This window comes from Dendrobates tinctorius, unplaced genomic scaffold (genome assembly GCF_039654945.1).
Source record: "Dendrobates tinctorius isolate UK_male_01 unplaced genomic scaffold, ASM3965494v1 ptg000044l, whole genome shotgun sequence".
NCBI lineage: Eukaryota > Metazoa > Chordata > Amphibia > Anura > Dendrobatidae > Dendrobates > Dendrobates tinctorius.
This window is the reverse complement of record NW_027361712.1, coordinates 31,501,734-31,513,459: the sequence shown is the minus strand read 5'-3', so window position 1 is coordinate 31,513,459 and position 11,726 is coordinate 31,501,734. Positions and strand designations below refer to the sequence as shown.

The window sequence follows — 11,726 nt, the reverse complement described above, 5'->3', positions numbered from 1 at the left end:
CAATCTTCACTTTTGCTGTAGCGTATATTGCAGTCATGGTTTCTAATATGGTGAGGTACATGACTGTACATTACCTGCACTAAACTTCAGTACAGTACTGTATACACACTCACAATTCTGTCCGGAATCATAGTAATCAACAATCAATATGGTCCCTGGGTTGGCAGAAGCGCTGGCTACATCAGTGCCAGCAATAACACGATCTAAGGGTACCGTTACACCTAGCGACTCACCAGCGATCCCGACCAGCGATATGACGCGGTCAGGATCGCTGGTGAATCGCTGGGTGGTCGCTAGTGAGCTGCCACTCAGGCAGATCTCACCAGCGACATCGCTGGGGACGGGGATCGCTAATTACCTGTCAGACGCTGCGATCCTGCGTCCTCCCGCCCGCCTCCATGCATCGCTCGTCGTCACAGCAGGAAGCGCCGCAGGAATTGGACGACGAGGAATGGTCCAGCAGCTTCTCGCACGATCAGCGATAACCAGTGGAGGAGCCGGTCGGAGGTAAGTATCACATGCAGCGATATCGCTAGTAATATCGCTGTAACGTCACAAAATCGGTGACTTTACAGCGATATTGCTAGCGATATCGCAGTGTGTAACGGGGGCTTAACTCTCCACACCAGGGTATCAGGAGGGTCGACAACAGAGGTCCTAATAAGATGATCAATTACATGTCTATTGTCAGATCTCTTGACACTTTGGGGAGTGTATAGACATTGCTATTGCTAGCACTGATGCCTTTTGATATTGTGGACAGTTTAGCCAGATCCCATAACAATCTAAGGCGCAAAGACCATGTTGGGTTTCCTTGCAGTCACAATTCAGTGTGATGTCACTGAAAGTGTTAAAATAGTGACAAAAAGTAAGGCACCGTAAAAGACGGAAGAACAGCATAAAGAGTCATGTGATGCTGGGCGGTTGACCCACCACAATACATGTGCTCCAAGTGAAGCGGTCACAAATCTGCTTACTGATGTCCCTCCATGCAGGGACAGGAAAAAAAAACACTGAGGGAATGGGGGTGGGCTGGGAACTTTTAACCTCTCGTGTGCTTTCCTGTGCCTGTAAGGAGGAAAACGCCCTCCATGGTGCTGTCAGGAGGGAAGTCCTGGAAATCAGAGAATGCTTTGTAGTGCATATGGCTCCCATGTAGGCGGTGTTTTGGTTTATCCAGTTTCGTGGGACAAGCATTTATTCTAGAGACCCAGTAAATTTTTCTTAAAAAAATGTATTGCAAAAAGTAGAATTTTTGCACAAATTATTGACTGGTGGAAAACAATAAATGGGAGGTCTTGTGGTGGTTGAGAGACATTAAAATAAATGTCTCAGGAGCATATGTAAGCTTGACGTCAGCGATTTCTGGTTTAATTTTCTGAATGCGTTACCGTGGAATGACATCATAAAAGCAATATTTACACTGAATCAAAGACGCCTGGAACCGTATAAAAAAAAAAAAAAAAAAAAAAAAAAAAAAAACAGTTCTCATCCTTTGTTCTCTCCCAAGACAGCGGAGGCAGTCACATATTCTTTGGTTTTGAAATCACTCCATCTGGATATTGTTGCTTAAATCGAGCTACTACATCTGGATCTAACAAATGGATCCCGTCCAGCTGATTCCCTAAAGTGATCCTAAAGAAGAGAATTAAAACGCTGGAATGAGATGCTGAATTGAAAGTGAAGATTTTTTATACAATTGTTACACGCTCATCATATTTCGCATGACAAATGCTTGTTAATGCAAGGAAACATTTCTATGGCTGGAATCATACACAGTTTCGCTCTGATTAAAAGTAGTTTTACAAGTCCTTTAAATAGACTTAAATAGAAGTATATCATGTTCTTTTCACCAAAATGAGAACAATTTATCAAAACTAGGGCAAAGGTAACAGAGCTGCTGACCATATCAAGTTCTCAGATTCTAAATGCATTTCCTAACGATATTGGGAAAATGAAAGCAGCAATCTGGAGCTATGGACACCGTGTGAAGAAAAGTAGCTGGGACTAGATTCTATTGTGGAAAGACCACAAAAAGGACAGTTTGTGAAAAAACATAAGTGCCCCTGAATTACAAAAGCAAGTCCCAGCCGGAACAAAAGTCTGAGAACCTGAGCTGCCAGCTAACTAAGAATACAGGTGCATTGATAATATGCCCATGAAACGCTAGCCAAAGACTAGGGAAGTGAAACACAAATGTGTAAAACTGGCCTGAGTATGGACCATGATGTAATGACTGGCTGCGGGTTTGCTCAGCTAGACTCAACCAATAGTATAGATCTATGAAAAATACATAATGTGCCAGTGCATTCGGGTTAGGAGATCTGTAGCCAGTCTACATCACGTTCTGTAATTACACTGTGATAGGAACTGAAGGAGTTAAATTGAGTTCTGTCTATGTTGCATTTTCTTGTTTAAAATTTATCTTCTCTTCGAGATGTCTCAGACATCTCCCTTGTGAACCAAGGTCAAATACTTCTGCTTTTTGGCCTACGTGACTTTCTTTGTAGAAAACAAGTTGTGAAATCATTTATACTGCGCATGTCTGTAAATGTTTAAATTCTTTACTATAAAAGACGGAAGTCTAGCTGATAAGAGAGAGGCGCTCAGCAGGCATCCCGAGTTGTATCATACAGCCCGTGTCTGTGTCATTCTTCTCGACGGAGCAATCGATTAGAGACATATGGTGCTTCACACCTAAGAACATCGGTCCTTCAGATGAAAGAGTAATCTGAGGGATCCCGACAACTGGGAAACACGGATGTGGAAAACCAGCCATATTTGCTCCTTATTAATTAACAAGTAGGGAAAGCACCCAAAACACTAACCAATTTGGTTGCACATTATGTGGACGTCCAAACAGCTCAATCTTTCGAGTTCCAGGAGAAAGACGTTCAATCATTCCATATATCTCATCAGGTTTGTGACTAGTAGATCGGACCTAGATGAAGGACCACACAGTTACAATTAAAAGTTTACATTAGGTAATAAAATGAATTTGATCAGATCATTTAAAAGTAGAGAACAAGAACTGCTTCATGATATGATGTGCTGTGCGACCACGTATTACAGTTTCTCTTTAACCAAGGAGACCTTGATAGAGGTTCTCCTCTGGAGGCATTTACTTCTTCCTCTCTATGACACTGCCTAATCATAAGACAGCTTAAATATATAAATATATATATAAAAATACATAAAATCAAAGGAGGTCAAAGCAGCCATTTTCAGCATGTTCTCACATGGTAATGCTGAAAACTCCTCACTCCTGTTGCTTCTGTTCATTGCAAAATTGGGAGAGGGTGAGAGCTGCAGTGTCAGAGCAGTGAGATCGGGGAAGCTGTGTTTGTCATGTACAAATGCTCCGGAACCATTACAGGTATTGGGGAATAAGGAGAATGACAGTATGCCCCGATACCTAAAAGGTCCAAAAGCATTGTATGCGATAAACACAGCTTCCCCTGATGATCTTCACTGCTCCAGGCACTCCCACGCTGCAGCTCTCCTCTCCTGGTGTGTAATGACAGGAACCATTGGGAATGAATCAAGTGAGGGACACTGACAATACACATACTGACATTTTCCGTTGGCTTTTGCTTTTTTCTCCTGATTGGCACCCCTTGGGTTGTTTTTAAGCTATTACTATGGGCATACAGGTAATAGAACGGTTAAAATATTCTTACCTGTGTGCCTCATAGCTGCAGTCTAGATGCTGAGAAATTGAAATTTTAATCTTTTATGTTAATGACTTCCAGGCTCTGGGGCGAGTGGTGCCTGAAGAAATCTCTGCTTCCTGTCTTCATTATAAAAACACCCCCCCCCCACCATTTGTGGTGTCGTAATCCTGTGCCCTGCACTTGTGCTGTTATCCGAACCTTATTTGCCCTTCTCTGGGCAATGGCTTCCTTCTTCTTCTGCACAGTAGCAGTGACTTGCCAGAGCCTGCACTAAAGTAAAAAGACACTGCCCATAGAAGGGTGGATAAGGTTCAAATAACAGCAGGGTGCAGGAGCAGGATTTCGACACCACAGCTGCACATCACAGGTCATTGTGACTTGCATGGGAGGAGGGTGGTATTATAATGCAGACAGGAGGCAGAGATTTCTTCCAGGCACTGCATGCTCCGGAGCCTGGAAGAAATCATTAACATAAAAGATTAAAACTCAAATTTCTCAACATCTAGACAGCAGCTTTAAGGCAAACAGGTAAGAATATATTTTAACCATTTTTTTTTACCTTTATGCCCATAATAGCTTAAAAGCGTCCCAGGGGGTGACAGATTCCCTTTAAGATTGGAAAGCCTTTTAGAGGTGAAAAAGTAAAATGTCCCCTTAGTTAAAAAGGTAATTTGCATATTGGGCACCCTAAATATCAAAGGCCCATAGCTTTGCAACCGAATGGAGATAAAAAAAAAAAAAGTTTTAAATTAGCTCCTTAGGCCTTTTGCTAGTGATATATTCAGTTTAAAATAAAAAAGAAATGTTAAAGGTCTTTTTAAAGGGGTTGACCAGTCTTCTGATGAAAGTCTGCAAGTACTCTACGTGATTGTAAACTTCTGAATCAGCACACACTGTCAAGATTCTCCAATGTTGCCAATGAGATTGGGCAATTTACATAAATGCAATTACTTGGCCTCAGTTAGTACAAGTACTTTCAGCAAAGGACAAGTATAGTTGGAATCTTTTCTTGCACAGGATAGATCATGAGCATCTTACCTCTGCCACAATGACATCACAATCTAGGCCCCGATTAAATCCTTGAGGGCTTCCTTTGACGCCCACCTACAAAATAAAGTTTGCATTTATCAAGAAAGTGGCATACTTGAGACAAGAAAACAAACAAAACAAAAAAACACAACTGCTGATCAATGACAGCTATCATTACCAGACAGTGCTCCTTGCCATGATTAAGCCAATGACCAGTGCGTCCAGTTCGAATAATTCGCTGTAACTGGTTGGTTTTCACCCAAATTATTTCATCCACTCGCTCATATCTGTATATATGTAATACAAGAGATATAGGAGCTGTAAATTCCAAGAAAAGGACAATTATTGACTAAAGTTCCCATAACGCGTACACAGCTAGTAAATGTAATTATGTTCTATATAATGGTGGATGCGTCCTTCTGTCCACAGCCTGCATATCGTCTATGGCGCCATTCTATTGAAGAATGTCCATGTGAAAAAAGGCTTTTAGTGACATACAATAGCTAGAGAGATCCAAGTGTACAATAAAAACAATTAAAAACCACAAATGAAAAAAGTGGGCAGGTGGAGAACACATGCAGTATACAAAGGAAGAAATGTTTATATAAATAAGTGTTTCAAAATATGCATTCACAACAATGCCCACTATCACCATATAATATGCATAAAATGTTTAGTATAAACATATGGATAATTTGTAGCAGTAAAGTCTGATCAGTCTAATAGTCACTTGTAGTTATGTAAACAATCCAAATGATTACCATGCAAGGTCATAGATGAGGGAAGGCAATTGCTGGATCACATAAAATTACCTAAGCATACTCACGCTGCCCACAGAACCCAACGCGTGTCTCTGCTGACCTGCAGCTTCGTCAGGGGAAGTAGCCAGGAATGATATCAAGTCCCCTTTATAGTACAATTGCAATTGTAATCACTACAGCGCACGCCGACACCTGAGTGCGGCGTCAGCTGTGTGATGAAGATAACCTGAGTCCAGAATGAGTCATGACGCCTGCACAGTAGGAAAAATTATTTCTTTTTTTTCTTTTCTATTTTCCTTTAGATGGAACTAGAGGGCCTATCAAACCCAAACTAACAAAACAGAGCCAAAATGGCTCTAATGATAATCATGATAGAAAATAGCAAAAAAAAAAAAAAAAATGCATAGGAAGTACATGAAAAACACCAAATCAACACATTAGAGCCAAATGGCTCTGTTTTGTTAGTTTGGGTTTGATAGGCCCTCTAGTTCCATCTAAAGGAAAATAGAAGAGAAAAAAAGAAATAATTTTTCCTCATGATAGGATTTATTTATACCCTCAATCACATTGGTTGCTGTGTTAAATAACCTGAGTTTTTTTGAATATACATTCTGATTAGAAAGATAGTTACTGTTACAGAATTGACCAGTTTGGTACTATGAATTATGGCATCATCGATTTTTATGGAATATTTTCTCATCTTTGATATTTTCCCTCCTGTTTATATTGGTTACCTGATTGATGTAATCCATGAAATTGCATTACCCTTTTGATATATTTAAAGGTATATATATTTCTTGCCGATTGTCTGCGTTTCCACCATTTTTAGGATACATTGTTCACATGCTGCAGTTTTTGAGGTGCAGTTTCCATGTCATTAGTGCATTATTATTATTTTTTCTTCTTTATTTTTAGTATTTGCATTGATTTTTCTATTATATGTGATTCTGAGCATGGACACTGCTGCAAGGTACTGGCGCTCTATTATCACTTTATTTTTCCAGGTTGATAGCATAAGTTTATGTTATGGAGCACTGATGCCATTCTTGGGTGCTGGGCTATGTGATGAGAAATAGTTAAAAACCGCTCTCCCCCTCCCTGCCTGGCTTACAGAGCAGCAGCCTTGTTACATGTGGTGAACCTCCTGGTTCTGGAACAGTTGAATAAGCCCCGCCCAGTGGACCGGACAGCGGCAGTTTACATACATCTGAACCAATATAAAAAAGATATTTATGCATGAAAGGTGCGGGGTCAGGGGGAAGCAAAAGTAGTAAGAGAATCCTTATGTGACACACAACTGAATGATATCATTATATGATAACTCAAAAAATGGGTGACAGATTCCCTTTAAATGGAGCCAGAGTCAGCATGCGCACATCTTGCAATTTCCGGTGCCATTTTACTAAAGACACTGTATAAATGTAGCGATAAAAATGCTCATCACCTGGGCATAAAATGGGTTCAATAGCTAGTATATTATATTAGGAATAAGCATGCACAACAGTTTAGTGCTGCAACTATCTTGTAGACAGTAATATCTTAAGTACAGCACAATTAAAAGCGGCTGGTTGAATTCCCCCGCGTTGGGCTCAGTGTCTCCAGCCTCCGTGTGGAACACCAGATGATAATCCTAAGCAATACCTGTGTACAGTAGCTTGCAAAAGTATTCACCCCCTTGGCTTTTTACATTACAACCTGGGTTTACAAAAATATTTAATCTGATTTGTGTGTGATGCATCAGCACTAAATAGTCTAAGTTGGTGAAGTGAGAAAAATATAGGCATAAATTACATTTCTGGGATCAAATAACTAAAAATTGGCACGTGCCTATGTATTCACCGCTTTTGCTATGAAGCCCATAAACATTTTTGGTGCAAGCAATTATATTCCTTTCACTAAGCATATGACTTATGAAGTCCACCAGTGTGCAATCTAAGTGTCACATGGTCTGTCAGTATATACACTTTACCTTTTCTGAAAGGCCAGAGGCTGCAACGCCATTAACCAAGAGGCACCACTAACCAAATAACACCATGAAGACAAAGGAGATCTCCAAACAAGTCAGGGACTAAGCTGCTGAGAGGTACAAGTCAGGGTTGGGTTGTAAAAAAATATAAATCTCTGATGATCCCCTCGGAGCTCCATCAAATCCATTATCATCAAATGGCAAAAACATGGTACCACAACAAACCTGTCAAGAGAGCAGGGCTGTGGAGAAGGTAAGCCAAACCTCCGACTACCTCATACCTGGCTCATGTTTAAGTGATGCATTTACTGCGGTAAAATGGTAACACCATTATGATATAATAGCCAAGATAGACAGATGAACATAAAATATATTTATTGGAAAAAAACTTTAAGAAATTGTAAATATGCAATACATTATGCCTTATGACTGCCTGGGTATGCACTGACTTTGAGCTCATAGCATTTGTTTTCATCTGTCATTCACTGACCAAATATTTTTTTTTTTATCGTGAGTTAATGTGAAAAGCTCAAATACAGCTGACTTCATAGGAAGCTTCTTAGGCATTTTGTATTCATAAATTCATTCTCAAAATAATTTTGTCTATAAAAAATAAGGTATATTGTAATCCCTGCAAGTAGAGGGAATCATGTATAATTCTGGATAGAGATATGAGATAGAGATGTTTTTCAGTAGTAGGGATAGGGAAAATGATCAGAGTTGAGGGGAAGATGGATAGTGTGAAATACATGAGCATTCTTGAGCAAAACCTGCTTCAGTCTGTCAGTGATTTGAGACTGGGGCAGAGGCTCACCTTCCAACAAGACACTGACCCAAAGCATACTGCTAAAGCAACACTCAAGTGGTTTACGGGGAAACGTATAAATATTTTGGAGTGATCTAGTTAAAGCTCAGACCTTAATCCAATTGAGAATCTGTGGTCAGACTTGAAGATTGCTGTTCACCAGAGGAAACCATCTAACCTGAAGGAGCTGGAGAAGTTTTGCCTTGAGGAATTGGAAAGATGTGGAAAGCTCATTGAGACTAGGCTAGATTCACACTTGTGGTTTGTAGCACTGCGGATGGCAGCCTACTTCCTACTTTCTTCCTCCGTTAAGCCCCACCCACTGCTGTACCTCTTCCTTCAGCTCCGCCTACATCTTCATGCGGCCTGCGTACCTATCTTTAACATTGGGAACGGAGGCCATGCGGATGTATACTGCATGCGTCGTTTTGACGCTGCACCGAACGCAACATGTTGCATTTTGTTGCAGTTGGCGGTCACGTCAAAACGACGCATGCGGATGCGTCAGCAAACATCCGCATGACCTGCGTACCCAATGTTAAAGATAGGTACGCAGGACGCATGCAGACGTAGGCAGAGCTGAAGGAAGAGGTACAGCAGTGGACGGGGCTTAATGGAGGAAGAAAGGAGGAAGTAGGCTGCCATTCGCAGTGCTACGCACCACAAGTGTGAAACTAGCCTTACCAAAGCAACAGCTATAATTGCCAAAAAGGAGGCTCTACAGAGTACTGACTTTATGGGGGTGAATAGTAATGCACACTGAAGTTTAGTTATTTTGTCCCATTTGTTGTTTGCTTCACAAATAATAAGAAAACCAAAATGTTCACAGTTGCAGGCATGTTCTTTTCATGAACTGATGCAAACCCAAAAAAGTGAAATTCCAGGCTGTGAGGTAGTAAAGCATGAAAAATGCCAAGGTGGGGGTGTGAGTGTGAATACTTTTGCAAGCCACTGTATGTGTTAATACTATGTGCAGCAATGTGATCACATCCAAGATGCTTTGATTATCCCCTTAGTGACAGAGCCAATTTGGTATTTAATGACCGGGTCAATTTTTACAATTCTGACCACTGTCAGTTTGTAAGGTAATACAGTAACTCTGGAACGCTTCAACGGATCCTGCTGATTCTGAGATTTTTTTTTTCATGACATATTGGGCTTCATGTGACCGGTAAAATTTCTTCGATATAACTTGCGTTTATTAAAAAAGCGGAAATTTGTCAAAAATTTAGAAAATTTTGCAATTTTTAAAACTTTAATTTTTGTGCCCTTAAAATCAGAGCGTGGTGCCAATTTTTTTTTGTTAGGAAGTTATAAGGGTTAAAAGTTGACCAGCGATTTCTCATTTTTCCAACAAAATTTACAAATTCGTTTTTTTATGGACCACCTCACATTTGAAGTGTTTGGGGGGTCAATATAACAGAAAATACCCAAAAGTGACACCTGACCATTCTAAAAACTGCACCCATCAAGGTGCGCAAAACCACATTCAGGAAGTTTATTAACCCTTCATGTGCACCACGAGAACTAAAGCAATGTGGAAGGAATAAATGAACATTTTACTTTTTTCACAAAAAATGTATTTTTTTCCTCAAAAATGAATTTTTAGCCCGTTATTTTTTTTATTTTCACAAGGGTAACAGGAGAAGGACAACAAAATTTGTTGTGCAATTTCTCCTGAGTGCGCCCATATCCCGTATGTGGATGAAAGTCACTGTTTGGGAACATGGCAGGGCTCAGAAGGAAGGGAACACCTTTTGACTTTTTGAACGCAAAATTGTCTGGAATCAATGGTGGCGCCATGTTGCGTTTGGAGACCCCCTGATGTGCCTAAACAGTGGAACCCCCAAATCTAACTCCACCCCTAACCCCAACACAGCTCTAACCTTTCCTAATGGAAATAAATACATGTTTTAATTGTATTATTTTTACCTAACTAAGGGGATGATAAAGGGGGGTTTGATTTACTTTTTTCTTTTTTTTAATTTTGATCACTGTGATAGACCCTATCACAGTGAACAAAATGATCCAATAGGAAAAATTTCCTTTTGCTGCCGGCCGGGAGATCTCAGCAGGCACACTACGCATGCGCCCGCCATTTTCTTCCCTTAACTGCCGCCGTTAAAAGGCGTATCGGCGGTCGATAAGGGGTTATAGTGGCCGCTGATATAATCACAGCACAAATATAACAGGTGCAATAAAGTGATTAAGAAAAGGTCATAAGACTTGAACACATTACCCAAATTTTTTTTAAGAATTCAGTTTGTATATTCAGTATTAGCTGCATTAAGCCTAGAGGTGCAGATTTGAGGCGTATATAATACTTTCATTTTGTCCAGATCTATGGCTCTATAGTGTGGAGCTCATGGCACAATTTTTTGACTGTAATCATTATCTTAAAGGGATATCCGTCATCTTCCCCTATAGCAGACAGACTCCAAATTGGTCACCAGAACAAATGTTAAATGACCTTTAATTCCAAAGAAATATCTTATAATCGTTTAATAAAACTTACTCAGTTCATATTTTATTTCCCAATCTTAATTTATCCTCCCCCATATGTAATTCAACAAATCAATACATGTATCAACCATGATTTAGTTATTAAAAGAAGCGACAGATCACTTACCCCCACAACTTTAAGCATTCCCGACCCAGTTCCATAGCCCTATAATTAGAAATATTATTTAAGCAAAACTATATGCAGCCATAACACAATGGACCTCAGCAGATTTTCAGATCTGGCTTGAAAAAAATTAAAGCTGAATTCCAATAGATTTTTATTAGCAGCACCGACAGCTCTTCTCTGCAGCAATTTCCATCCATGAGGCCCAGTGTTTGGTTAGGCAGATACCAGTCACTTGTATAGACTGGATTACTATTAGAGCTGGCTGTTCTACTTCATTTCTCGTTTTCAAAAAACTTTCTTCCTACTGACTAGAGCAGAGTAAAATGAGGACTGCATAGCACTCTACATTAATTCAGTAATCCACTACTTTTTTTAGTTTTAAAAATGGGTCCATGGCTATTGAGTCGGTAAGCCAAACGTCAGACTCAATTTCCCTGACTCACAACCCCACAGCTCTGTTTCCTACTGAGCATGTACATAAAGTGCAGCACAGATTCATCTCAACTAAAAGCCCAGATCCTTAGATCAGGAACCGAACAGACATTTATAGGACATTTCAGAACTTTCCAAATTCTTAGAAAAAACATTTTACAGCACATCCTACATTGTACTACTGTACCCAATTTATTATAATTTGCAGGAGTCAGTTGGCCCATTTTATACCGACTCCACCAAAATGGACACCGACTGTGAACACTGCTGTGGAGTTGGAGTGACCTTAGTGACCTGCTCCTTATTTCACATACTGCATAGGCCTCTTTCAGACATCCGTAGATAGATGCGCCTTTTCTTGGCAGCTGGGGGCTGCCGTTTTTAAGCTGGGGGGGCCAAGATCAATGGTCCCTTACCAGCCTGAGAATAT

General features: G+C 40.2%; 1 protein-coding gene across 1 annotated transcript in view; it reads right to left on the bottom strand.

The window, feature by feature from the left end:
* Positions 1–1,344: 1,344 nt before the first annotated feature.
* The window catches only part of METTL3 (methyltransferase 3, N6-adenosine-methyltransferase complex catalytic subunit), a 41,212-nt gene continuing 30,830 nt past the window's right edge, over positions 1,345–11,726 (bottom strand). Inside the window, exons 7-11 of the mRNA XM_073575479.1 lie at positions 10,865–10,903; positions 4,882–4,990; positions 4,713–4,778; positions 2,829–2,941; positions 1,345–1,635 (exon numbers count right to left, since the gene is read on the bottom strand). Of these exons, the coding sequence (XP_073431580.1) occupies positions 1,524–1,635; positions 2,829–2,941; positions 4,713–4,778; positions 4,882–4,990; positions 10,865–10,903 (439 nt within the window). The 3' untranslated portion in view covers positions 1,345–1,523. The remainder of the gene's footprint in view (positions 1,636–2,828; positions 2,942–4,712; positions 4,779–4,881; positions 4,991–10,864; positions 10,904–11,726) is intronic.